The sequence below is a fragment of the Apodemus sylvaticus genome, chromosome 5 (genome assembly GCF_947179515.1).
Source record: "Apodemus sylvaticus chromosome 5, mApoSyl1.1, whole genome shotgun sequence".
Taxonomy (NCBI): Eukaryota; Metazoa; Chordata; class Mammalia; order Rodentia; family Muridae; genus Apodemus; species Apodemus sylvaticus.
This window is the reverse complement of record NC_067476.1, coordinates 146,408,927-146,436,895: the sequence shown is the minus strand read 5'-3', so window position 1 is coordinate 146,436,895 and position 27,969 is coordinate 146,408,927. Positions and strand designations below refer to the sequence as shown.

The window sequence follows — 27,969 nt, the reverse complement described above, 5'->3', positions numbered from 1 at the left end:
GCATCTGGAGTTGCCTGAGCCACTCAAGCTAGATCGAGTGGTAGGTTATTAGAAGCAGATAGAGGAGCTCACGGCTTGTCGCCAAATGGCTGTTTTCTAAGCACTGCGGTCTCCTCTCTAGGTTTCTATCCCTTCTAACTGCTACGGAGCTGTGATCATAGTATGTCTTCTCTGGTGTGTCTCTTCACCTCTAAAGCCCCCTGCAGGCTTGAACAGAGCCCTATCCTGCTAAAATGTAGTTCCACCAGAACCCCAGATTGTGACCTTATTTGGAAATAGGGTCTTTGAAGATATATTTACTTAAGATGAAGCTGTTCAATGGCCGCTGCCCTTATAAGAACACAGAAACACAGAAGAGGGTCGTGCGAAGACCAAGAGAAGGGCACGAGAATGCCAAAGCAGAGATGAGCGTGCTGTGGGCATGAGCCAGAGCTTGCTCTGAGGCACCAGGAGCCCAAGAGACAAGGACACATCCCTTCTTAGAGAAATGTCCTTTGATCCTGGACATTAAGACTCCAGAAATACGGCACAATAAACTGCTGTCATTTCTAAACAGTTTTCCTTAAATTTATTATCTTGTTTTATGTGTTTAGTGTTTTGGCTGCAAGTATGTCTGGGTACCACGGTGTGTGCCTAGTACTGGAGGAGGCCAGAAGAGAGCATTGGGTCCTCTGGAACTGGACCTACAGATGTGTGTGAACGACCACATGAGTCCGAGGAACCAAGCCTGGGTCCTCTGGAAGATTTGTCCCAACACCAAGCCATCTCTCCAGCCCCACAAATGGCTGTCTTCACCCAGGCACTTGATTTGTTAGTTATGAAAGAAACCCTAGAAACTAAAACACTCACACCTGTGAGGGGTTTCCCGTCACCTCCTGGGTCCCACCACTACGCAGTTCAAGAGCAGGACAATCAGAAAGGCTTAGGTCAGGTATCGGCCTTGAGGGCCACGGCAGAGAGGGCAAGGCACAGATATTGCTTCAGAACCTCTCTTTCCAGCATTCTTGATACCGTCGCCTTCAACTGTGTTTATTCACACCTCAAAGTTACTTTTGAAAAATTATTTAATGTGTATGGTTAATTTACCTGCATGTATGTGGTGTACCACATGCATGCCTGGGAACCAAGGAAGCCAGAAGAGGGTGCCAGGTCCTCTAGAACTGTCCTCTGGTAGTGCATCAAGTGCTCTTTAATGCTGAACCATCATCCTTCCAGCCCCTTCAAATTACTCTTGAAAGAAAGCAGAGTTGGGGAGACCAACTCCAGCTCAGTCAATGGAGTGCTTGCTTGCTCTGCAAGCAAGAAGACCTGAATTTGATTCTAAAAAGAAATGTTAAAAAAAGAGAGAGAAAGGAAGGAAGGAAGGAAGGAAGGAAGGCAGGCTGGCAGGCAGGCAGAGAGGGAGGGAGGGAGGGAGGGAGAGAGGGAGGGAGGGAGGGAGGGAGGGAGGGAGGGAGGGAGGGAAGGAGGAAGGGAGGGAGGGAGGGAAAGAAAAAGCCAGGCATGGTTGCAAGCACTTGTAACCCCAGTGCTGGTGTGGTAGAATTGGGATCACTGGGACGTACTAGGCCAGTTCACTGGCCGGCCAGCCTAACCTACTTGACAGACTCATATCAATGAGCAAGCCTGTCTCAAAGAACCAAGGCGAGGGTCCCTGGGAACATCTCCTGAGGTTGGACTCTGGCTCCATGTGCATGTGAACACATAGGAATGAACCCCATCACACACACACACACACACACACACACATACACACACATGTGGGCAGGCAGGGACAGCCAAGCAGGTCTGGCATTCCCTTGGTGCAGATTCAGAGGGCTATGGTCCCGTGGGAATGAGACGAAACCAGAGAGAAGTGGTCCTCTTGGATGACAGAATCAGAATTCAAAAGGCTTCTTGCAGGTTAGGCATTTAACAAGATGATGTCCAATAAGAATGACTGTATAGATGAACTCTTAGGTTACAGAGTCATGTTCAGGAATGAAAAATGCAGGAAGCCTGGCTTCAGGTAGTTTCTTAGGGAGGATGTCCTAACAATATCCTTTGACTAGAAACTAATAATGAACCAGATACCAGACTGTGGCCCACCTAATTAAAAGCTTTTATTGGAGAGACACTAGTGGGGTTGGGGTGGGGGTGAGTTATTCTTGGAGGGGTTAGAAAGGCAACAGACGCATGGTACAGCACTTGCCTAATAGAAACCGGCAAAGCTGGCCTATCGTTGAACTCAGACGGGCAGCCTGATCACCCTAAAAAGTTGGTGTGAAGTGAAATCTGCAAAAGTTGGTATGAAGTGAAATCTGCAGTTGTCAGATCTCCTGGGGCACCCATAGACAGGGGATAGTCTGAACCTTCTTGCAGGAAGGTGGCTAGGAAAAGGTTTCCTGGCATGCCCCTAAACGTGTTCATCTCAGGTCCAGGGCCAGGACTGCGGAACCCATACGCACTAGACGTTTAAGACTGAGGTGTTCTGCTAGATAGCGAGTCTTGGGGATCCCAGCAGGGAGGCCAGGCCTGCCTCCAGGCTTCCCTGCTTCTTGCCGGGTACCCTAAGACTACGCAGGGGCTGCGCGTGTTTGGGGAGCCTCCTGGAATTTAGCACCCTGCGTCCCGCCTGCTGGGTTCTTAACCTCGTGTTTGCACGCGGCCCTTCGGGCGTCAGCTTGGAGCTGGGGCCGGGGGCTGGCGACGGGGAGGGGGCTGGCGGAGCTCGCGGCGCGGCCCCAAGTTTATGCTAATCCGTGCAGAGCCCGCCTCCCGCCTCCCCTGCGCGGCCCCAGCCGCGAGTAGCCCGGGCCACTCGGCGGGACGCAGCGGCCGCAGAGCTCCAGGCGGCCGAACCAGCGCGCTCCGGGGGTCGCGAGTGGCGGCGGGAGCCCGGAGGACGAGCGGAGGATTCCCCGCGGGAGGCACCCCGAGGGGCCGAGTGACGACTGAGCGTGATGGGCCGCCGTCTGCCCGTGTGGCTGTGCGCCGTCGCGGCGCTGCTCTCGGGGGCGCAGGCCAAGGGCACCCCGCTCCTCTCACGGCCCGCACAGCCCGGTGCCTCCCGTTACAGCCTCTACACCACCGGATGGCGTCCGCGGCTGCGCCCGGGGCCACACAAGTAAGCGCGGGGCCGGGCCGCGGCGGGAGCGCGAGGGGGGTCCCCGCGTGGCGCGCCGCCACTCCCACCTGCCGGGACCCGCGCGGAGGCGTGGAGACATGGGTACCCCAGCCACCGATGGGGCGGTTCCCTCGACACGATCCTTTGCGCGGGCAGGCACCCCGCCATCCAGGAGGCTGCGGGGTTGGCGAAGAACAAGTCAGACGAGGGGGCCTGGCGCGGCGGCTGGGATCCTGGCAGTGCCCGTGGAAACCTTTCCAGCGAAGTAACATTTTCCAGCTGCGCTGTGAGCAAACTCCAGGCGTAGCGGACCAGGTGGAGGGAGAGGAGGAAGGGCTGTCCGCGCCTGGAACACGCGGGGCTCCCCAGTCCAATGCCTTCTGCCTCTCCTCTGCCTTGCATGGTGGTAGACAGAGCCATGCTTACTGTAGGTAGCTGCTCCTCCCTTCCTACAGTCTGGCCCCAGTAACCCTCCGGGAGCCTCAAGGTGGGTGAGATACAGAACTGGTGAGGACTCGTGGGTCCTGGGATTGTACTGTACAATCTTCCACAGTGATTTCTACCAGAATTTGATTCCAATCGAATGTAAGATCTTGAAGGCAAGTACACAGCCCACAACCATACTCCGCTGAGTCCAGGAGCATCAGAGCAGACTTCCTATCAGAGAAGGCACAAGTACTGGACGTGGGAGCAAGGAGATGGCAAAACCCAGGAGGCTAGAGAGCTTTTTCACAGGAGGAAGGAGGAAAGCCCGCTTAAAAAGAAGCCACTAAGTTGTGCTCTAAAAACCTTGAAGGCCAGGATAAGGAGTTTAGAACCAGTGAAGGAGCTGGGGGCAGGGGAAGGGGTGGGGATGGGAAAGAAGGGCGAGTGGTTGAGGGAGAAGCTGAGGCGGCCTTCTCAGAGTGTGTTGGGTAGACACCCAATCTTCTGGTTCAATTGAACACTTGGCTCAGTAGATACCCGTCAAGGACACAGGCCCAGTTTCAGAAGATATGAACAAGAATAAATAAATAAATAAAAGATACGGGGAACTCCCGAGGCCAACAGGTGGGAGACTGGGCCAAATATTCCAGAGCTGCTGTTTCCCCCCATCCAGGTCTCTCTGTGCCTATGTGATACATAGGAATGTGACCTGCGTCCTACAAGAGGGAGCAGAGAGCTATGTAAAGGCTGAGTACCGGAAGTGTGGGTGGGGGCCCAACTGCCCCTCAACAGTCAGGTGAGTGAGTATGTCCCAGGGTATTATTGCCTTCAGCTGGGAACAGAACCACTCTGCAAAGGGCTTCAAAGAACCTATCTGGGCCACAGTGCTTGCTAGAGTGGTCCAGGATCCCTGAAAAAGGCCATGAAAAACCCCAAAACTTTGAACTTGCAGCAGATCCTCCCCTATAGAGACAAGGACAGGCTCAGTTTGGAGCCCAGAAACCTCAGGGATACAGGAGGGAAGCTGGGCTAGAAGATAGGACAGAGACAGAGAGTTTAGGGAAAGAGAGGAGAGGTTGATACTGCAGGGGTCCCTACCAGGATGTAGAAGTCAGAGGCCCTGGTATAGATCAGACAGGGCCGCCCGGGACATGAGATATAATTAAGTCTGCATTTGGAGAGCTTAAATGTGTATGTCTGAGAACAGACCTATGCCCCATTGTGACAACGGGTGAACAGGTACATGGCTGATCAGGTAAAGGGGGTGTTCCTGGTGAGCTGTGCCTGTACCCCAACCTTCCCACCCACCATCAGAGCTGCCCTCACACCAGTCTCTGAGCAGTGACCAATTCCCTAAGCTAGAGGTGGGTTTGTAAGAGGGAAAGAAGTCCGGCCCTGGTGAGATATTTCTTCTACATATCAGGGGCTCGAAGCTTTGTCAGGATTCTGAGAGGCTCCATTAGAGCCAGGATGGAATTTCTCTTGGCAGATGGGGATCTAGTGGTCTTGGGAAGATTGGGGTTAAATCCATGCTAGCTTCTCAAGCAAGCAGGATGGTGGGGCTTCTCCACACAGTCCTTCACTCCCAGGGCTTAGAGCTTCTGTAAGACTCTGACTCCCTTGTTCTCTCTGATCCAGGTACCGCACAGTGTTCAGACCCAGATACAAGATTGGCTACAAGACTGTGACAGACCTGGCCTGGCGTTGCTGCCCTGGTCTTACTGGGGAAGACTGCCCGGAACACCTCACAGACCACGGAACCACCCCACCACATCAGGAGCCAGAGCCTCAGATTCCCCTGGGGCAGCTGGGCCCAGGTCCCAGGCCTTCTCCTTACAGCAGAGAGGCCCCGCGCCCCCGTGGTGAGTCTGTCCATGGATGTCCTCCAGGGAGGGTTGGGTTTCCTCAGCTTAGTGGCAGGGTGGGGAGGAGCTGATGCAGACTGGCTAAGCTCTTGTAGAGTTGTGTGTGGGGTGGTGCATCTTGTGTGGGCCATGACTGTAAAGCCCCAACCTTCCCCACCCAGACCCCATTGTAAAGGTGAGGGAGCTGCGTCCAGGGTAAGGATAATGTGTTGGAGGGCCAGGCCTGCGATGCTTGTGGGGGTCTTTCTTCCATCTTAGGAAGGAAAGGCCAAGGTCTGTTTGGTGAGCGGCTTGACCGGCGCCTGTCACAAGCATACGGCACTCTGAATGGATTGGCGGCCAGCCACAAGGATCCCAATAGACTCACTAGTGACTCCAGGGCTCCTGCTGTACCTATAGGATTTGGGGTCATCCCTGAGGGACTCGTGAACCCAGAAGACAGGGGCAGAGGGCCACTCATCCCTCCTCTGAGTGAGATCCTGAGCAAGGTCACAGAAGTGAGCAACACATTACAGACCAAGGTGCAGCTATTAGATGAGGTGCGCGGGCTGGCCCTGGGGCACGAGGCTCACCTGCAGCGGCTACGAACAGCCCCGCCGTCCCCACTGACCTCCTTAGCACTGCTGGAGGAGTACGTGGACCAGCGGCTACAGCGACTCTGGGGGAGCCTGCTGGATGGCTTTGAGCAGAAGCTGCAAGGGGTCCAGAGTGAGTGTGACCTCAGGGTGCAAGAGGTGCGGCAGCAGTGCGAGGAGGGCCAGGCGGCCAGCCAGCGCTTGCACCAGAGCCTCGACGGCCGGGAGCTGGCCTTGCGGCAAGAGCTCTCACAGCTGGGTTCTCAGCTGCAGGGCCTGACTCTGACTGGTGGGGGCACCTGCTGCAGCCAACTGGCTCTGATCAGTGCCCGGGTGGACAGCCTTGAGAGGAACCTGCAGGCTGTCACTGAGACCCAAGGCGGCCCCAGCACCTTAGCCGCAAACGAGCTTGCGCGCCTTTCTGCAGCTATGCTCCAGGGAAGTGTGGGCAGACTGCTTGAAGGCCTTGAGACTATCAATGGGACAGAGAATGGAGCAAGGGGCTGCTGTCTGAGAATGGAGATGGGGGGCTGGGGTGTCGGTGGCTTCGGGTCCACGCTGGAAGAACGAGTGCAGAGCCTAGAGGAGCGGCTGGCCACTCTGACCGGAGAGCTAAGCCCCAAGAGTACCATGCCAGACAGACCGGCGCGACCACTTGTTCATTCCGAACTAGCTGTGCTGGAACAGAGGCTGCTGTCCCTGGAGACCTCATGCACCTCAAGCACCACCACGGCCATCCTGGACAACCTTGTGGCAGAGGTGAAGGCCTGGCAGAGCCGGAGCGAGGCCCTCCTGCGCCAGGTGGCCCGTCACACCGCCCTGCTCCAACAGCTCAACGGCACAGTAGCCGAAGTTCAGGGGCAGCTGGCAGAAGGGACAGGCAGCTCACTCCAAGGTGAGATCACTCTCTTGAAGGTCAACCTGAACTCGGTGAGCAAGTCAGTCACAGGCCTCAGCGACTCTGTCAGCCAGTACTCTGACGCCTTCTTGGCCGCCAACACATCCCTGGATGAACGAGAACGGAGAGTGGAGGCAGAGGTCCACGCCATCCAGGAACAGGTCAGCAGCCAGGGCTCAAGGCTTCAGGCTGGCCACCGGCAGGTCCTGAACCTACGAGGGGAGCTGGAACAACTCAAGGCTGGCATGGCCAAGGTGGCCGTAGGGTTGAGCCGCTGCCGGGACACAGCCCAGGAACTCCAGCATACAGTAGGCCACTTTGACCAGAGGGTGGCCCAAGTGGAAGGAGCATGTGAGAGGCTGGGCCTGTTGGCCAGCCATCTGAAGAGTTTGCCTGCTGAGCAGCTGAGGTCCCGGGAGGGCCTGTGGGGCCACATAGAGAAGCTGAACCACACACTGGCCCAGCACACGCGGGACATCGCCCGTCTCCGGGATGACCTGTTGGACTGCAGAGCTCAGCTGGCTGAGGGGAGACCAGGGCAAGCTGACTAGAGTAGCTGCACAGAAATCTAAAGCGCAGATCCCGCCAACCCTGGGAATATCATCCCAGAGACCAACCCTACCCGGAAGCACCTTCCAGCCCTCCCTGGCCGCCAGAGGCCACCGGATGAATGACCGTGGTCCAGCTCAGCATGACTGTTTCAACCATCAAAAGTCACCCTCGGAGCTGCAGCCTGGACAATTCAGAGCAACAGTCAAGGTGAGCTACACGGGATGGTGTCTTAAGAGTCAAGGCAAGGAGGCCATGCCCAATGACAAAATCAGGCATCTGAGATGGCACGCTGCATCGGCTGCACTTCCTCTTGTTGTAGACACACTGGAGTTAGCAACAGTGCAGAGTTTCCTGGCCACGTCTCAGACACGCCTGTCCACTGTTCCCTTTACTAACCAGGGACCAGTCACAGCACTCGGGCCATCTGTTTTGTCCCTGAGCTTCTATCCTTAGGTATCTGAATGAGGTTTCTACGGGAAGGTGATGCCCACTGGACCTATCTGGCAGTTTCATAGGTGCTATTTCTGAACTAAAGACCAGAGGCCACCCGAGGTTTCCAACTCCCCACACATCCTTCAGAACAAACGAAAGCCCGGCAGCCCCAGCCAAGAGCACTCCACATTCCTTTTGATCTTGCCTCGTGATGAGGGTGTAGGCAGCTGTAGAATCCCAAAGAAGGGATCCAGACAATGTCTGAAGACCCCACCCCAATTTATCTTTTCTCTTTGATTTCACAAATACACCCACACGGTCCTCACCAGTTAGAGGAACACCCCTTCCCCCAACGCCACCATGGTCGGTACCTCTTGCCAAGTGGAGCCTTATAGTCTGTTGAGGCAGACCCCAAGAAAGGGGCTGGAACTGGATAAAAAGGAGGCCAGGCATCCATACAGAACCTGAGCCTTGCAGGAGTTTCACAAACTGGAGAGAAGCTGGGCTAGGAAACCATTAGGGAACGACTGGGGAACACACGTGTTTAGAGGCTGGCCATTTCTGCTTAGGCTCCTGGCCTCAGTTTCCCCCGATGTACCCCAGGGCCTGCTGTGCTGTGTGTTTCTCTCACTGCCCCGCACTCTGGCATGTGACCAGTCAATGTTTGCCCTCCACTCTGATGTGGGTTGGAAAACAGGTTGAGGATTAAATCTTTTAACTGGGCTAAAGGTGCTTTCTTCTCTCGTGGCAATGGGAGGGAAAGATAACTGTTATTCTGTGTCCCGTTGTGCCTTGGATCGTGGCTCGCTCAGCCAGCTGGCCATTACACTGAGCTGCTGAAGCCAGGGCAGCAAACGCCATCTGCTAGAGTGAGGATGGATTGGACTAAGCCCCCCAGGGAGGGGGTGAAATCAACAGGGGTAGGCAGGAGCTCCCCTCCATGAGCCCTTGTGTGACCTCCAAATCATTTTTCTTTTTGGTCAGAGGGGCTTTGGATTCAGGCTTGGAGCTGAGATTTCAATGTAGAGGAAGAGGTGATGCTTAGATCAAGACCCATGAACAGAGAGATAGGATCACAGAGACACCTGGCTTTGGGGGTTAGCCTGGGCTCCCGCAAGCCATGGGATAGTAGTATTCCCAGATGATACTGCAAGGATAGTGGTTCTCAACCTTCTTAATGTTGTGATTCTTTAATACTGTTCCTCGTGTTGTAAATAAAAGTATTTTCATTGCTACCTCATAACTGTAGTTTTGCTACCGTTATGAATCATAATGTAAATATCTGACACACAGAATATATGATATGAGACCCCCATGAAAAGGTCATTTGACCCCCAAAGGGGTTAGTACCCACAGATTGAGAACCAATGGCCTAGGCACTAGAGAACCCCCCCACCAAGGGTCTAGTGACACATTTCATTGTTGGAGGTCAGGGTTGTCCTGAGGCCTGACCCCTGATGTGGGTCCCTGGATACTCCCCATGCTCCTAACAGCCACCCGGGCCTCGCTTGGAGATGGTGCCATGTCTGTCGAGATGGATACTTCTTGTTCCATTTCTTCCAGTAGATGGCCTTGAAGTGGCCATGCCCTGGTACTGAGCAGTCAGACTGATGAACACGCCATTTCTGTTTCAAGATGGAGGTAGGGGTGACCGCCCATCAACTTGTAGCCCTTTGTTGGGTTGACCCTACAGCACACATCTTCTAATCCTTACCATCCTAAGTAGTCCATCAGTCCTGGGTCAGACCAAGGAGAACAGACAAGGCTCAAGCCAGGGCGTCAAAGTCCACATACGGCAGTGGCTTCCGCCAATAGCAGAGGTTGCTGTATTCGGGGCTGGCCAGGTCTGTGCTGGGGCCACGCACCACGGGTGGGAAGAGGAGCTCAACCACCTCTCCAAGCCGCTGGTATCTGTGGGCAGAAGGGGCTGCACTGAGTCAGAGTTGTTACAAGGCAGTGGCCTTCACAGTTGGCACAGCCCAGGGTTTACCCAGGAGAGGAGGTGAAATCTAGGTCCTGGGAGAGGCTGGGGGTGGGGGACAAATGGCCTTACGTTGATTTGTGGTTTTTTATGAGCTCCTGAATGAGTTCTCCCCGGGGGTTGACTGTGAAGATTCTAGACTCAGGAAGGCCCACCTGCCTGTAGGCAAACACATCCTGCAAGAGACAGAAAGGGTTAGTCTGAGACTGCTGGGGGCAGGGAGATGGGACTGCAGCTGTAAGAAGGGGACACTCACATTGGGCCTGTTGCCAAAGGCAGCGTAGAAGGGCTGTCTCTGGGGCAGAAACAGTTGCTGGATATCACTCAGGCAGGCAACCTTGAACACCTCTGGCTTTTTCTCGATTACCTCCCTGGAGTGGCCATGGTCAAGGACAGGGAAGAAGGCAAAGACAAGACAAGACGCCAGAGAGTCAGAGGACATGTTGTCTGACTGGTCTTGTGAGACACCCATGAGCTAGGTGTGCTAGGCTGGAGGTGCTCTTGCCTTTCCCTTGTGTGTAAGGGTGGTTACCTGTGGAGGGCGGAGAAGAGGCTGCTGGGAGACAGCAGGATGGGGCCCTTAGGAAGGCCACAGCCACGTTCGCTCACCCACTGCAAGTAACCCTTGGTGAGGTCAGCCATGCCAATAGCCCGTGCTGAGCAGTACAGGAACTTGTACCCATTTCTGGGGGTTGGAGACAGAGTCATCAGAGACACCCCCCATTCCCATTACCCATTCACTACAAACATAGCTCAATGGGGGTTCTGGCCTTCAAACCCAGAGGGCTTTGAATGAAGGAGACTGAGGAAGGCCTTTGTGGTATTTTCAGCATCTGTCCCAGTTGGAACTTGGACACTGTTTTATGGGCCAGGATAGAGATGGCTTCCTGCTACCTTGAGGTCAGCAGGTAGATGACTCACACAAGAACTAAGGACCAGGAAGGTTTCTGTTTTACAGACGTCCCAGTCTACTTCCATTGTGGGCTCTGGTGGTGCCCAAGACTGACTTCCTGGGGCAGAGGTTAGGGTGGCCTAAGATACCCTATTACCCTCTAGCAAGGAGCCCCGACCCAGTCATAGCTCAGTACTCACAGATGGACTTTGTGGTAGAGACTAGTAATGCCCTGGTGTGTCCAGTCTTTCCCCAGCTGGGGCAGAATGTGGCCCAGAGCATCTGACCTATAGCCAGAGAAGAAAGGTTATTTAGGCTACTACATGGCTCCCATGCTCCGTGGGTGTGGCCCAGTGTGGCTCAGCCCTACCTTGGCCCACCTCAAGAAGACATTGCACATTGTTCCCATGCACCCAGCATAATGGGTCCCTAGGCACCCCCCCCCCCCAGGCTCCTCACAACCAGCTGGCTCTTACTTGGTGATGGTGCCATCTATGTCAGAGATGACCACCTTGTCATCCCAATTCCACAGGTAGATGGTGGCTTTGCAACGGCAGGTGCCTTGGTACTGGGTAGTCACACTGAAGACCACATCGTTAGCTCCTTCATTCAGGTTTAGACACCGCTGGGTGGGGCGGGGGACAAAAGGGGAAAGTATAATCCCGACTACTACTTTACACTTTGACAGTAGCTTTTGATTCCCATGAGCCTCCTTCTCCTCTTCCTGTTAGTTCTGAGACCCTTCCTGAGGAGTTTTACAAGAACCACATACAGACATGTGTATATGGAAAGAAGGCCTTTCTGTGCCTTCTGCTCTGTGATACAAATATCAGAGAAGCCACATTTGTGACTCTGCTGGGTTTCACTGGTCATGATAAGGAAATACTTTATCTCAAAGGAAGTGAGGTTGTGCGATCATCATAGGAAGCCCTTTTGGGGGGCACGGTATCTGAGTCAATACTCCCCTCAAGTGAGACCTGGCCCGAATGTGATCCTTAGAGAATGATGCTGGCTTTTTCTCTATCATAGCAAGGAGACCTCTGTGTCCTAGCTGATCCCAAAGTGGACAAGTACTCTAGGGTACTAGGCAAGTGTCTGCTACCTTGTACCATACTGGTCAAACTGTGGATGCCTTCCTGACCATGGGGCTACCAGATACAGAGCTCAGAGAATCCATATAGTGAAGGATGGGTGGGGTTGTCAAAAATCTGTTATCAGCACTGATGGCTTCGATGAGGTTTCCAAGGTACACTGCAGTACACAGCAGGAGTACACCACAGGTAGATATTTTAGGACATGAGTGGACTTTTCCCATTAGAGCTTCTAACAGAAATAAGCTGGCCTATGAAGAAGTGAACCCCCATAGGTATTCAACCACAGGCTATCAGAGAAGCTGCCTATGGAGTAGATTCTGGCCTGTGGTGAACTGCACTTCATCTTGGTCCCGTGAGACTTGAACAGAATTAACATAGCCGGGCCCTTCCACCCAGGAACACACGGATGCGCACACTCACGATCTGATCGGAAGAGAGACGAAGAGACTTCTTGTAGGTAGGGACATAGGCTGGAGTGGAGGATGGCAGTGGGGGGACTTCAAGGATCACAGGGCTGTCTGGGACATCGTCGTCACTGCTTAAGACTTCTGTCTTCTCTCTGTGGGCATCACTGGCATTTTGAACCACCTCCCCTAGCCAAAGGCCTCGTCTTTTGCTTATCCTCAGCACAGGCACATGAGCAACCCAGGCCCTGTTCCTGTCACTCTAGAGGCTGCCTCTCCTTCAGGTGCCACCTGTGTGGGGTGTCTTCTCAGGGAACTAAGAGCCAAGCTGGAATGGAGGTCCAACCACCTAGCTTCAGTATGCCTCTCTGGGACATCTACCCTGGAGATCTCTTCCTGAACATATGTATCCTGGAACTTATCTTGAATCCTACTGTTTTGGCTTCAGCTGGCCCACCCTTGGTCACTCTTTCCACAAACTGGACGGCTGGGCTGCTTCCAAGATTAGAATCAAGTGTGGGCCAGGGAAAAGAGACCCTCATCCCTCCCCTTAACTGGCAACCCCTCTCCCAGGCTAGGAGACTGCATACCTGTTCAGCCCTGTCATTTCCTACCTGAGGGACATCTGGTATGTCTCTAGGTCTGTTTTCCCATCTTGGAGGTGGTGATGTTTCTCAGGAAAATGAAACAGCTGGGGAAGAAGCTCTGGCACCCTCCCCCGCCAGGCCAATCCTGACCAGGCTCCAGCCCTGAGCCCTACCAACAACAGGTCATACTCACCCCTGCTGTTTCCTGGTTGTGGCTTTCTCCCTCTGGGAACTGTGCTGTGGGAGGAACTTCCATAAGCAAATTCTGCTTCCTGTCCTGTGCTGGTTCTGCCCTGTGATCACCGGCCACCCACCTACCTCTTCAGCTGGAAAGTCCCTGCGTCTCCAGGAAAACCACCATCGCCCACCCTTCCGGGGCATCTTCTCCTTCTCCAGCTTATTCACAGTGCTCTGTGGGCAGATGGTAGCCACATGGTCTTTCTACACCACATAACTCTATGTTGACAATGGGAACCCCATGAGCCCAGAATCTCAGCCCACCCTAGAGCAAGGTACTGTCAACCTCTGGAGGTTGAAGAAAATGTTTACCTCCTCCCAAGAGGCCAAGAATGGCTCACGGAAGTCTACATAGGAGATCAAAGGCCCTTCCTGTCTCACCAGAACTCTTGGCTCTGGCCTAGCTTCCAGATCTCAGGAGCCTGTGACCTACTAGAGTGACAGAGGGTAGTGCTATATTGGGAGAGTCTTAGAACTGGTACTCCATACAGGGTGCCTCCCAATGGCCCCTGTAACAGACTGTAGTCAGGATACTCTTCAATCCCAAAGACAGACAGAGACAATTTCCTGAAATCAGCAATCCTAACTCATGATCCTAGCCCTCTCTTTGTATTCTGATCAGTATCTTATTGGAGCACCATTACATTATAGGGAAAAAAAAAAAGCTGATTAGATGCATGCTAGGTAACCTGCTTAGATGACCTATCGGCACCCTACAAACGCAGTTTGCAGAACTCAAGTTAGAAGGACATGAGCTTGGAGTATGCCAGTGGGCTTCGGTGGGAGCCTCTCAAAGGCCTCGAGTGGTGGGTGTCTAGATAAAATGAGGAGAGTCAAACAAGGGACAGACTCTCTTTCTTCCCACAAGTCCTGAGTCCTGTCACCATATGTTAGAGCCAGATGTCACTAAAGGGATGCTGTCAACACTTAGATGTCCTCTGAGGAAGCCCAACTGAGCTAAGAGTCAGGGACAAGGCAAGAGTCAGGCTCTGGGAATCTCACCGAGGACAGAAAGTCTCACAGGCCCCTCTCTGTTCACCATCCACTTGCTTGCCAAGGCTATGCCTTCAATGACCTCACAGAGAGGGCAAGTGGCTACAGAAGGCCAGGTGATATTCCTTCTGAGAAGGAATATAAACACTGGCTTCCCTCCCCCTCTGAGTATCCACAGTGCTGTCCCCTGCCTGACCTGCTCAGGACTGTCACTCACTTGTCTGACCAGTGGGCACTTGTTCTGCTCCCCAGGCTACTCATCCCTACCAATCGGGTGAATTTGATGCATATCTGCATGAGTTTTTGATCAACTGTGCCTTCCTGGAGGGTGGCTTTGTTTGGCTCGTGACTCCTCATGGTACATAAGTGATATGCAATATAGGAAAGCAGACCAAGGGAGCAAGTACCCCTCAGCTCAGCGGAGGAGGGGCAGGGTGGAACCCTGTTTCCCAGGCCTCATCTTTCTGATCCCAAACTCTCCTGTTGAAGGTTTGTCTCCGTTTGGTCATCTGTTGGATGTTTATCCTGCTCTGATTTCACATGAGTTCCGCTGATGAAAAGCCCAAACCCAGCAGGACCCAGCCATGGCTGAGAATCCTCAGAATGACGGGCTCTGTCCACACAGGAAGGGCAAGACTTTGAGGACCTCTGTTCCCTGTCTCAAGAGTGGGTCTGGTAGCCAGTAGCCACAAGCTCCAAGCCCCATCTTTGTTCACTATCTACTTTCTCTCCGAGGCTATGGCTTCAAGGCGACGGCCCCAGTGCTGTTCTTAGCATTACCTCAGGTAAGTTCTTCTGGAAGGCTTGCAGAGAAAGAATCATGGGGGCAGCCACAGCCCAGTTGTAGTGCCTAGAGAGACAGAATGAGGTGTTGGAGCTACTGCAGCTCTGAAGGTACTAAGAGAGGGTAACTCAGGCCACCAGACATCCCCAACCAGCTACTTACTTCTCATTGATTTTCACCACGAGGTTTGGGTCATCCAGGAGCCCGGGATTCTTAGTGAGGTCCTCATAGGAGACCATGTGCTGGGTGAACTTCTCTGGACACAGAGGTGGAAGTGAGGGCTGAGGCTGTCAAGCCCCACACGATCTGCTTCCCCCATACCTTCTGCTGGCTAAGTCTTTGACTTGGCAACATTTCCTGCCTCCTGTGGCTTTTACACCTATTCCCACTCCAGGCATAACAGGCTAGGTCAAAACTTCCTATCAAGCATTTGTGTCATAAAAATGTTGGTTGAGAGTGGGCGCCACAGGACAGATAATGGCAGGAAGCCCAGCAAGCCTCACATCTGTACTACTCCACTCTCAAACATCTGTACTCTCCACTCTCAAACATCTGTACATCTCCACTCTCAAACATCTGTACATCTCCACTCTTAAACATCTTCCCTGATGTCTGCCTCCTGGAGCCTTCCCTGCCAGGTGGCGATCTCTGGAGGTCTTCCTTGCTCTTCCTAGGCCCTGAGGGGTCATTTCAGTCCTCCAATGGCTCCTAAGTGTCACATCTGTTCTCCTCGTCCCTCTGTTCATCCCTCGATGTCTTCATCCCTTCTCTGATTCCTCAGCATCTTCTCCATCCTCCCTTGGTCCCTAGCTCTGCACTAATTCTTGGAATGACTGGCACCATGGTTGAACATACCCGGGGAGATATCGCGGGTGTCAGCCAGTCCACCACAGAGGGACAATTCTATTTTGTCCACTGAGTCCAGAGTGCACTCTGCTATGTGCTCAGGGCTGGAGTTCTCCAAGAGCTTCTGGTTGCTGGGCTCACTCCACCTCCTTGGTCCCATGCCATAGTCACTGAGGACCCATAGGGCAGCAATGATATGAATACAAAAGAAGATGGAGGCGACCCCGCTTTCCTCCCAGGCCCTTAATAGGAAGCCCTCGGCTCCACAGGCCCCAGTCCAAAACTCCCTGCCACCCAGTGCCCAGGCACCTCTTGGGGAAATAAAGAGCTACGTTCTCAGAGTCCAGGGAGGGTAGATCATCCAAGTAGATGTCACTGGGGCCCAGGTGCTGGTTTCTCTTCAGGGAACCTGAGCATGAACGAGGGGACATTCACCCACCAAACATGGATTCAGTGGTATGAACAACATATGTACCATGTCCAATAGAACTCTTCCATGATAGAAATGTCCCATATCTGTACTGTCCAATATGGTAGCCACTAGCCACATATGGCTACTAAGCACACTTCAGATAGATTGGTGTGGTAGAGAGGTGGAAATTCAACATTTGTTCACTTGAATTATTACATTTCATTTTACGTACCTATTCACTGGTACCATTTAAAAACTATTTCATTTATTTTGTGTATGTCAGTGTAGGGACGTGTGTGCCATAATCTGAGGATGACAGTACACGTGTATGGGTCAGAGGACAGCTTGGGGGAGTCAGTTCTCTCCTTCTACCATGTGGATCCTGGGATCAAACTCAGTTCTCGAGCTTGGCACCAAGTGCTTTACCCACTGAGCCATCTCACCAACCCTGCATTGTTTCTTTGAGACACAGCCTCATATATCCCAGGCTTGCTTTGAACTCATTATGTAGCCAAGGACAGCCCTGAATGCCTGTTCCTCTCACCTGAATCTCCCAAATTCTGGGATAAAAGCTTGTATCACTGTACATAGTTTATCTGAGACTAGGGCTCGAACCGTGGCTTCCTACATGTTAGTCAGGCATTCCACCAACCACACACCATCCCCAGCCCTAAATTATTTCACTTAATTTGGCTTCCTTCAAATCAATGGCTACTAACTTAGACAAACTTCAGTAAAGACAGGCTGGGAGTTGAGGGAGGTCCAGCCTTGCTTGATCTGCCTGACTTCCTGTCCCAGCGTCCATCATCCCTCCCCACACAAGACCACTCTCAGGTCCCAGGCCTGAAACCTGTCTCTCTTCCACCTTGGAGACCTAACTCATGCAGCCTCCTCTATAGAATTTTCTTCTTATTACCCCCATGGCTGGGTCTTTATCATCCACGTCTTGGTTACGACTCTCATTATTCAGAGAGACGTTCCATGACCACGAGATTTCACAGCCCCCGTCCTCGAGCAAATGGCTCTGTTCTCTGTGGTCTATGCTAGGCTCTCTCTTGTTTATGCACCCACTATTTGGCTCCTCCATAGGACTGGAGCCTGGGAACACTGGCCACACACAAGGCTTGGCATACAGCAGCTGCTCAAATTGTACCTAAAGTCCTACAGCCCATCCAGGACATAACCTGGGGCTAGGAATGCAAAGAGAGACACCCAGCTATTACTTACCTTTTCCCCTGGAGACTTCTGGATGCCCAGAGGGAGTGTGGCTCTCTGGAGTAGTCCAGCTCCATGATTTAGTGGCAAGGGGGTGGCCTGCACCCCCGGAGTTCTGAGTCTTAGATTTCTTACTCTCTGAGGTAGCAAGAGGAGAATCCACTGGAGTTTCCTCACAATGTGCCTCCACATCAGGGTTAACCGTATCAGCCCCGACTCCTGGTTGTAGCACTGGGGTTCTCAAAGGGTCCACACCAACCACAGAGGAAGAGGGGGAAGGGCTAGGTTCCTCAGGAAGAGCACAGATCGCCTCAGCCATGCTCTCAAGGACCACTGAGAACTCCCGTTCAGCTTTCGCCACCTTCAATCAGATAAACAGGGGAAGACAAGGCGGGTGCATGTGTGTCACAAGGTGCGTATCCTGGGGACTCTAATCCTGACGCAGAGGGGCCAGGGAGTCCCTGAAAGGTAGAGACTGGGGGAAGTGTGGAGGAACTCACCTTAGGCAGTCTCCCCCAGGCCCACTGCATGTGAGACTCAGCTCTCAGAGGACTGGGCTCCGAAGACCGCAGCTCCAGCTCTGAGTCACTCTTAGGGGACATTAGGTCACCAGATGAGAGGCTGCAAAGAACAAGCATTCAGAGACGGACACTAGTCAGCCTGTCACCACCCCTCAATCTAGGCCAACACAGAAAACCATTTTCAACAGATATTTATGCCTGTACTGAATCTAAAATAGACACACACAATATATAGATAGATATGTACATACATAAATGTACATATGTAAACAACTCCTATAAATCAACAATGAGAAAGCAATCCGATTTTAGTTTTAAAAGCTAGGTGTGGTAACACATGCTTGTAATCTTAGCACCATCTTCTGCTACATAAGGAGCTCAAGGCCAGCCTTGGCTGTGTGACACCTTGTCACAAAAAATCAAAACAAACAGGAGGGCAAGATGTGACTTCTGTGAGATCTATTTATGTGTATGTGCGCACATGAGTGCAGTGCCTGTGGAGGCCAGAAGAGGGCATCAGATCTCCCGGACCTGGAATGGCAGGCAGTTGCAAGCTGCTTCATCCATGGGCAAGGAACTGAACTTGGATCCCGCGGAAGAGCAGCAAGTGCTCTAGAGTGTGCAGCCTCCGTTCCCAAAGACGTCGCTTCTTAATGGGCACAGAGTTTCTGTCCAGCATGAAGGAAAGTTCTAGAACTAGTGAGCAGCTACGGTCACAGAGCATCGTGAACGGACGCCATGCCATTGTACACTCTGAACTGGCTAACACAGCAAAGTCCATCTCAGGAGTATTTTGCCACAGTTGAAACACTGAGTTTGATCCTCAGCCAAAACGTTATCAAAACCAAGACAAAAATAAAATAAAAATTGCCCCAAACTTGAACATTTTATACAAGAGAAATATAAATGGGCAACACACCCACTGGGTGGGTCCTGAGGAGTTAGTCATCACAGAGACGTGAACTGCAAGCATTCTCATACCAGCCTGCTGCCCACTTTACCACTTACTTGGTCTGTGGGGTACACTCGCCATCAGAGTAGGGGTAGATGTCTTTAGGCTGCAACGAGGGCTCCTCTTCCTCCTGAGCACTGTTTAGGAACCACAGAGAAATGCTCACTAACAGGCAAGGGCATGGAAGCCTGCCTGTCAACACTTTAGACAGGAAAGCCCAGAGACATCAAGGTCCTTGTCCAGAGTTGCACAGCATCAGCAGAAGAAATGCTCTGGCCCAGGCTAGTGTACCCCATGCCTCCACTTGGTTCCTACCCACCCTGGGGACTCTGGCATTGGCTTTTCCAGCAGCGTCAGCTCACTCTCGGCACCTGCCTCCAACTCCTCAGAACTGGAGTCCACAGCATCCTCCCTGCGCCTGGGTTTCCTCCTGCGCCGCCTCTTTCTCCGCCCGGTAGTGACTAGGCCCTCGGGCTCACTGGCTGTGCCCAGCTGGGAGTCTGAGGGAAAGCCCGACAGGCCTCCCCATGGGATGGGTGAGGTGCACAGGCGAGGAGGCACATCTTCCTGTGAAGAAAACAAGGGCTAAAAGTGGTGGGGTCACCAGGTTATCAGATCCCACAGTGAACTCGTTTGGCCCAGGCATGGGGGCTAAACAGAGGTGGTAGCAGCCCATACTGGCCTCAAAGCCCCCTCTCACTGAGGCCATGCAGCAGTCCAGGCAGAACAGACAGAAGCAGAGGCCCCGGACTCTCCCTGCCTCCTGTTAACAGCCATCCCTCCTCCTAGACTCAGCCAGGTGCCACTTCCTCCAGGAAGCTTGCCCAGACTGCAGTTCCTTGCAATGACCAAGTAGCTGCCTCATTGGACATTCAGATGCTCGTACTCTAGACTTGTCTGGAACTCTTTTTAAAGGTAAAGGAGTGGCTTGTTTTGAGCCTGCTGGATGATGTCTTGCATACAGTAGGGGCTCAGTTAAACTTTATCCAATTCAAGCAGTTTATAGTCTTCTGTTGGCTTGGACTAGGCTCTGTCTTCATTCTGTGAGTACCCCCCCTTTTCACACACACACCCCCTTTTCACACACACACACCCCTTTTCAGACACACACACCCTTTTCACACACACACACCATTTTCACACACATACCCCCAATGGGCCTAAGACAGACTAGAACACCAGGCTTTACTCTTCACAGTCCCCTTTAGCCTCGTCTCTTCGGAGCTTTCAATCCAAGCCGTCTTTCCATGGGCTCAGAGGACCCCTGCTTTAGAAACCTTCCCCAGGAAGCAGAATCAATCAGAGTACCCCCATCCCATTCTGGGCTGTGAAGACACAAAGTTTGAGGCCAGCCTCAAGTGACCCTCTTCACCAGATCTCTGATGAAGAGATGACCCTGAGGTCAGAGACAATGACAGAGCCCAGGGTCCCTCCTGCTGGAGCCCCAGTGAAGAGGTGACATCAGGCACAAGCCAGGAGGACGGTCCCTACCTCATCACTGTCCAGCTCCTGGACAAAGAAGGCCTCGCCACTGTCGCCTAGCTTCATGTGCAGGTCCACGGGCTCTCCATTGATCTCAATGTCCACCTGGGATGGGAAGGGGGTGGGAAGTCCATGGCCAAGGACACTCCCACCTGCCTCCAGCTCTGAGGTGGATGGAGCGCTCTCCAGCTTCAGTGTCCCTGGCCCCTTGCTCAACACATGGTCACCAAGAGAGCCGCACTGTGACCTCAGTCTTTTCCCCAGTTCCCGGGTGTTATCTGCACAGACTATGGTGAGAATCCCCACTTACTGTAGAGTGTTTTATGTAGAGCATCCTGTTTAACAGCCCCTTGTAGTAACTCCTATCATTATCTTTATAGAGGAAGAAACTGAGGCTTGTGTATGTGTGTTTGTGTGTGTGTGGGGGTAATTTGTGAGGACCTGCAAAAGGTCTTCAACTACACCCCAATCTCTCTGTTTTGTTTCATACGTGTTTACATGCATGTGTACATGTTTGTGTGAGGAGGGCAGAGGTCAATCTCAGGTGTCTTCTTCAGTCACCCTCTACCTTATTCCCTTGAGACAGGGTCTCCCACTGAATCTGGAGTTCACCAAGGCTGGAAGGCTAGTGAGCTCCGGAGAGCTACCTGTCGCTACCTCTTCATGCTTTATATATTTATACTGTAAATTATGGCATATAGTGCACCATGCTGTTGATACTGGAAAAGTTTGCCGGATATCGAAGCTCGGCATCACAAGCTCTTTGTCCTCTCAGCCATCTGCCCAGCGCTGTGGTCCAACCTCTTATCTCTGAGTACCTTGTCTTTTACAGATTATAACTTCCTATCAGGGTTCTGAAAAATTCAGCTACCTAAACTCGAATGGGGTTTGGGCCCACTGCCCTGCTGCTCACACACGGACCCAGGTGCGAAAAGAAGTCATGTCCATCTGAACTTGAGGAAGTGGATATAGCCCTACTAAGGGACTAGCCCTTGTTCCCACACACTGGTCTCAAGGCCACATTACCGGTTCCTGTTTACTGTTCCAGACTACTCCTCTTCTAGCACTAGGAATATAAAAACTCGTCCATCCCTAAAGGTGACGTGACTTTGTTTGAAGATGTGAGGTGATTTAGCACGGTCACAGGAGAAGCATTAGTGAGTTGAGCCAGGCCTGAGAGCCACAGCACTTAGTGCTAGTCCTCTGGGCTTCCTACCGGGGAAAATAAGAATCTTCCGGATCATAGCCCCAAACCAACCCCAAAACAGTGAGGACAGTGCTATCCCTACCTTCCAAGGCCCAGCCTGATGAAGCCAAACCACCGGCCAAAGCACTTACCACCTTCTCCCGTGACCGCAGGACACCCAGCTTGCCGAAGCGCACGTGGAAGGGTGAGCACCGGAAGGAGCCATCCCTCTGCCTCACCACCAGCACATCGATGCCACCGCTCAGTGTGGCTGGGTTCAGGCCCCGGTACAGCTCCTTCACTGTTCCAAACACTGTCTCTGCCAGCTGCCCCACATAGTTCATGGCTGCTGCCGGCCAAGAGCTGTGATGTCCAAGCTCACGCCACCTCTGCCGCCGCCGCCGCAGCCGCCGTCGTGTCTAGCCCTTGGAGAGGGACTGAATATGCCTGTCCAGAGGCAGAGGCAGCCGCCGCGGGATGACGGGAGGATCTCCAGAAGACCTGGGCCTACTAGCTGTGGCTGGCCCACACACCTGCTGTGGATCCCTTGGGCAGCCGGCTGCCTTCTCCTACTGCCAGTCTCCACATCTGTAAAAACAAGGACTCGGGGTGAAACAATAGCTGGGTGCCTGTGCCTCGAAATGCTATGACTCACTGTAATGCCCATGAGCACTCCATGGGCATGGCTCTAAACCTCAGGACAGCCTTGCAAGGCTGGCAGAGCTGGTGTTATTACCTCCTGTTTACAGATGAACTAGCTGACGCTTGGGAAGGTGGGGTGACGTGTCCAAGGTCTCACACCTGTACAGAGGGAACCTGAGGTTCAAGACCAGGTCCGTGTGATTCATGTCCGGAACCCTGGGCAAGAACTACTGGGAAGAAGAGTCACTGTGTGAACAGGACCTTGTGGGCAGTGGGGAGGGCCTCCTGATCCAGATAACCTTGCTAATTAATAGACGGCATCCTAAAGGAAGTCTTCCATTTAAGCAATGGGTCTAGGGCTGGAGAGGCAGCTCAGCCGTTAAAGGCTAGATTCACAACCAAAAATAATAAAAATGGGCCTACATAGCTTGCTGCTCCCTGGCCCTAGAAATTGAGTGGGCTCTTACCTATGAACTCCAGGTACCTAAATCTCTACTGAACCCTATCACTAGCCCAGACACCAAGTAAGGTCTCTGTATAGCTAAGGAACCACTTCAGCCCTGCAAACTCTCTCCAGCCCCTTTCCCTGGTATGATGAGGTTGGACCCTATACCAGGGTCTCCAGGCATTGCTACCAGTCAGTTCTTAGCTTCAGACTGGAAATCAGTCAGGCAGGTCCTCAGACCCACATTCTGGCCAATGCTCTTCTCTGCATCCCAGCCGGACTGGTCTCTCCGGCTTCCCTGTCTGAGGCAGGGTGGGGAGAGGTAAAGGAGGAGGCTTCAGTGGCAACAAAGAAAATCCAGGGCTATAATGAGAGTCATGACCAAGCTGACATAGTGTCCCCTCATCCTGCTCCACCTGAACCAGACTCAGCTCAACACACCTGTTATGCTGCCAAGTAAGTGATGTTCTGGCCTCGAGGACTGAGAACCAGACCCAAGACACAGCAACAAGTCACCCTCCTCTCTCAGATCTTGCCTATGAATGCCTGGGGGACAAAGGTTTGGGGTTATCCTTCAAAGATAGAGATAAGAAAGCATAGATTGTGGGGGAGGGGGGCGGGGTGAGCAGGCAAGAGGCTGTGACTAAGGTCTCCTGACTCCTTAATTAGTCCATAGTCCCCAAACCATACCACAGAGAGCAGCCACCTCTGCACAGCTCCGTGACGCACCAAACTTGGAATGTGGTCCAGGAATCCGCAGCATAAGTGTCCCTGGGAGTTTGTTAGAAATGTGGGAACTTAGGACCCTTCCTGAGTCCACATGCACATGTGAACAAAGTCCCTAGTGGTGCTTGCACCCTTGACCATTTCATAGGAGCTATCTCAGTGCTCCCAGCCCATAGTGACTTTTGGAAAAGTCTGAATGATCAGACCCCAGTTTTGAGGGAATGCTGCTATCTGGTTGGTTCTGGGACTATAGACAGGGTACAGGCTTTCCTCTGCCTGTGTCAATAGGTGGCACACTTCAAGAAGACTCGGAAAGTGAATTGACTTGCTGGGTGACTGAGATTAGCACCCAAGCAGTCTGGCACCCTTACCCACAATGCCCTATACCCATTCAGATTCTAGGCATCTGATAATAAAGTCTTGGCCTAGCCAGCAGGAGGCTAAGTCAGAACAGGGTGGCACTAAACTCTGTGGCTTCATAATGTCACTCAAATCCAATAACAATGTTGTCTGTAAGACACCCATTGGCTCCTCAGTGGGAAGCTTCATTCTGCTACATACTGAGACAGACAGACAGGTCAGACATCTATCTGTTGAGCAAACCTCTGGACCAGTGAGCCTAGGAAAAGCAGAGGAGGCCCAAGGGTTTCCAGGAATAAAGGAGTGAGCATGGACTGCCCAGGGTAGGGTGGGGAACAAATCAGCCTCAGACCTGCTGGGAGTGAAAGAATGGGGGAAAAAAGGACAGCGACAGGCTTGGCTTGCCCTAGCACAACTTCTCAACTGCTGTTTGGAACCAGAGAGCTCTGTGTGTGTGTGTGTGTGTGTGTGTGTGTGTGTGTTGTGCAGGGTAAATTGTAAGTAAGACTGTATCATCTCTGGTTCCTGACCATTAGATACCTTCCCAGCCTCCATCCGGGGTTGTGGCAGCCAAACTGTCTCGGGATGTTAGATGTCTCCTAGGAATGCTGGGGGTGTGGCCCAGTGGGAGAGCACTTGCCTATTACATACAAGGCCCTAGGCTCAATCCACAGCACTGCAAACAAAATCAAATGTCTCCCTGGGCTAAAACCGATCCCCAGCGGGGAGTCACTAACCCAAGAAAAGGAGCTGGATGGCAGAGGCGGCTGCGCGGGACAGGGTACCACTAGAATTGCTCTGGTCCATTCACGGCTCTCAGGAAAGTCTCCCTTGTACAATATAGGCCCTAGGTCAGACCCCTCTCACTCAGAATCCCACTTCCTTGGGCTTTGGTTACCTCTAAGTAAAATCCTACCCCTAAGAAAACCTTTTTGTAGGCCTTTTTGTTCCTTGACTGTCATACCACTTAGGTTAAGGTTTTATTACTAGATACTCAGATCACTGATGGCGGCAGAGCACTGAAGGTAAATACATCCCAGTAGCTGAGTTCTAATCTATACCCTGCCCCTTCCTAGCTACGACTTTGGGCAAACTGCTTCATTTATCTGAGTCTTTTTTTTTTTTTAAAAAGAATTTTCTATTTAATTTTTTTTTTTCTGTGCATTGGTACTTTGCCTGCATTTATGTCTACGTGAAGGTATCAGACCCTTGGGACTGGAGTTTCAGACAGAGGTGAGAAGCCACGTGGTTGCCGGGAGTTGAACAGGGGTCCTCCAGAAGAGCAGCCAGTGCTCTTAACCTCTGAGCCACCTCTCCAGTTCTTCTTTACCAGAATCTTACTTCCAGTTTCTTTAAGTGGAGATAGTATTAGGTAGGAATGAGCACCCGCTGGGATAATTAGCATACAGTCTTGTTGTACAATGGGTGTTAGGCCCCTGTTGTTATACAGGGACACCAGGATCTCTTTCAGAACCGTGACCATCCCACTCACTCAGGCTGTGGGCTGTGCAGTAGGGCAGCCTCTATGTGCAGTTAGCAGTTTAGACACAGCAGTCTGCCACCCAACACCACGCCAGTGGGAACCTCACTATTTACAAGACGGATAGGTGAACTCCCGGCCTTGCAGAGTACCTTGTTTAAGCTAGGTTAGATATATCCTCAAAGTTCCAGGGCTAGTTTGTCTCTACCACAGGGAAGCCAAAGTTGCTCCGGAGACGGGCAGGGAGTGGTGGTGGAGTGGGGATGACTTTCCAACTGCCAACAAAGACATCTGACACCAAAAAGTATAAGGAGGGGCCCTTATACCAGGGAAGGGATCCACCACTACGTTACAAGTCCCCATCCTAGAGTGGCAACTTCTGTTGCTCCAGGTGAGGGGCAAGTGTCGCCTCAGTTTCCCTCATTGACCGCCTCAGCTCCCCTCACTGACAGGCAAGCCGGGCCGGGCAAGGGCCCAGGACATTCCTTTGCAACTGAGGACTTAGTACCAAGGACACACCTTCAGTCTGGGATACCCTCCCTAAAAGGTTCTGGCATCTCCTCTCCAGCTTCCTAGTCTTGGCCATTCAGGGAGCTCGCAGCCTCTGGGAAAGGGGCAGGAAGGAAGTGAAGCCCTCCCTCCCCTACTCTTTCCCTAGCTCGAGGTGGACTCTGGCCCTTGAAATGGAAATGTAATAGAACAGAGTGGGAGAACAACTTTTTGTTTCCCAGGCCCAGCTAGGTTCCTACGTAGAAACTCTCCTCCCGTGGACCACTAAGACCCAGAGTCACCGCCTCTACCTGTACGCAGAGGTTCCACAGGTAAGCGTTCAGGTCCCGGCACTTCCGCTTTCTCTGAGACCGGGTGAGATCCGGTCTCCACTCCTTCCACCAACCAGGTATGGCTTTCGCTGTCCCCAGTCGGTTCAGGCTCCACCCCTCACTTCGAAAAGACCCCGCCCCCGTCCCTTGCTCACACTCAAGGGCGCCCTTTTTCCTATGGAGACTGGGGAGCTCCGGATTTCGAGGCTCTGACCGGTTGCCAACCAACCACACCCGTGGCCACCTCAGCTGCCACGACGGAAGCAGCTGATATACGGACTTTAGAACCGCGTCTACCTACGTCCTGTTCCTTTCTACCCGGCTCTATGACCTTGAGCGAATCTTCCACCGATTCCAGAGGAAAGCTACTTGTAAGATTTGCCAGAGAACGTGAATGACTTTGTCCAGGGCTTGGCGTTTGTATTTCCCATCCCGGGAACAGCGTTCCTTGACCCTCCACACCCCTTTCTAGCCGAGGTCTAGCTACCTATACGCTCACAGTTGTAATGTCTTATTTGCTCAATTAATGTCAGCCTTGTTTGTTTTTGCATACTGGTATCAAACTCGGTGGTAGAGGCAAAGAGATCTACCACCGCTACACCACCCAGTTTCAAATGACCTCTTTAATTGCCGAGCTTGACCGCCTTAAGAACCGATCACCTTCCTGCGCTCAGTGCCTTTGCAAACCTGCTCAGTCATCAGACACTTTAGCGGGTGGGCAATGCGCTTAATACTACCATGGGCCAGCAGAGGGCAGATGGTGACCAGTCTTCTCACCCAATAACCCTTTCTCACCACCCAGCAATCAAGAGCAAGCAAGACAAGTAAGCAGATTTGTAGGAACAAACCCAAGGAGCCGGGGCCAGCCAGGAATGGCTTTGAATCTGTTCAAAGCCTCCCCTGATTCAAAGGTCTCTCAGACTACCTGCATGTATGATCCCTGCAAACAAAATATGCTGGAAACATGAGAAGCTGAAGGTGTTTGTTCTAAAAAGCACAGTCGGGCTTTACCTAAAAAATGGCTCAAGTCAGCCCAGCATGGTGGCACCCATCCTGGAAGGCAGAGGCTGGCAGATGCCAGAGTTTCAGGGTAGCATGGTCTACAGAGGGAGTTCTAGGACAGCCAGGGAGACAGATAAAAACCCTATCTGGAAAAAAAACAAAACAAACAAACAAACAAAAAATGTTTCAGCCAGTAAAGGAGCTTGCTTCTGAGTTAGAAAACTATAATCCACACTTACAAGGAGTCTTGAGCAGGCTGCGTAGCCAAGGTACACACTGTATGCACTTTAAATCGGTGGTTCTCAACCTAAGGCTGTGACCCTTTAATGGAGTTCCTCAAGCCGTGGTGACCTCCAATCGTAAAAATTATTTTCGTTGCTATTTCATAACTGCAATTTTGCTGAACAAATTGAACAAATTTGTTCAGAGTCATAATGTAACTATCAGATAGGCAGGATAGCTGATATGGGACCCCTGTGAAAAGGTCATTCTTCCCCCCCTCACTACCACCAAGGGAGTCTCGACCCATAGATTGAGAACCTCTGCTCTAAATAAAATGTATTTATTTTAGGGTAAAGTCATAAAAAAGCAGATCTGGGGGACGGGAGTGGAGAACTGGGAAAAGCAAGGTATAGAGAGGACCGGGTGGTGAGGAGTGAGAAACTGTTACAACAGAGCTCCGGTAGAAATGACGGGCTTTTGTTGTTCTTCCTGTAGTAGTTGCTATCTCAGAGGAGCCCTCCCTGCAGGAGGCAGAAATCCTGAGGCCACCCTGGGGGTTGTGGCCTGCCACAAGATTGCCCGTGGCGCCATTATTTATAATGATTACATTCGGATGGTAAAACCCTGGAAACAGGAATTCGCAAAGAAAGAAGGTAAGAAGATAGGAGAGGCCACAGACTGAGGCTGCTAATGCCAGAGTCAAGCTGCGTTTCCTAGTTTAAAATTGGGATCTCACAGTCTTTTAACCCCAGCTCTCAGGAGGCAGAGGTAGGTGGATCTTTGTGAGTTCGAGGCCAACCTGATCTTCATAGTATGTGCAGGACAACTAGG

At 52.3% G+C, this 27,969-nt stretch overlaps 2 protein-coding genes across 3 annotated transcripts; one reads left to right on the top strand and one right to left on the bottom strand.

The window, feature by feature from the left end:
- Nucleotides 1-2,831: 2,831 nt before the first annotated feature.
- Emilin3 (elastin microfibril interfacer 3) lies at nt 2,832-8,956 on the top strand. The gene is made up of 4 exons (XM_052184179.1): nt 2,832-3,106; nt 4,206-4,328; nt 5,171-5,394; nt 5,656-8,956. Exons 1-4 carry the CDS (start codon nt 2,943-2,945, stop codon nt 7,419-7,421), a joined length of 2,277 nt encoding a protein of 758 aa, XP_052040139.1. The 5' UTR covers nt 2,832-2,942; the 3' UTR covers nt 7,422-8,956.
- Lpin3 (lipin 3) lies at nt 8,875-25,986 on the bottom strand. Of its 2 annotated transcripts, XR_007978005.1 has the most exons (21): nt 25,894-25,986; nt 21,593-22,028; nt 20,264-20,359; nt 19,092-19,339; nt 18,829-18,909; nt 17,800-17,920; nt 17,312-17,660; nt 15,982-16,081; nt 15,682-15,842; nt 14,989-15,082; nt 14,823-14,892; nt 13,131-13,223; nt 13,006-13,049; nt 12,242-12,380; nt 11,204-11,352; nt 10,928-11,014; nt 10,368-10,520; nt 10,092-10,206; nt 9,908-10,011; nt 9,569-9,765; nt 8,875-9,479 (listed from the first exon to the last, which is right to left on the bottom strand). XR_007978005.1 is itself a non-coding variant. In XM_052184177.1 (20 exons), the coding sequence occupies exons 2-20, from the start codon at nt 21,782-21,784 to the stop codon at nt 9,621-9,623; spliced, it is 2,541 nt and encodes an 846-aa protein (XP_052040137.1). In that variant the 5' UTR covers nt 21,785-22,028; nt 25,894-25,986; the 3' UTR covers nt 8,875-9,620. The 2 variants fall into 2 exon arrangements, 1 of the variants encoding a protein (XP_052040137.1); XM_052184177.1 differs by having other exon boundaries at nt 8,875-9,765.
- Nucleotides 25,987-27,969: the final 1,983 nt, after the last annotated feature.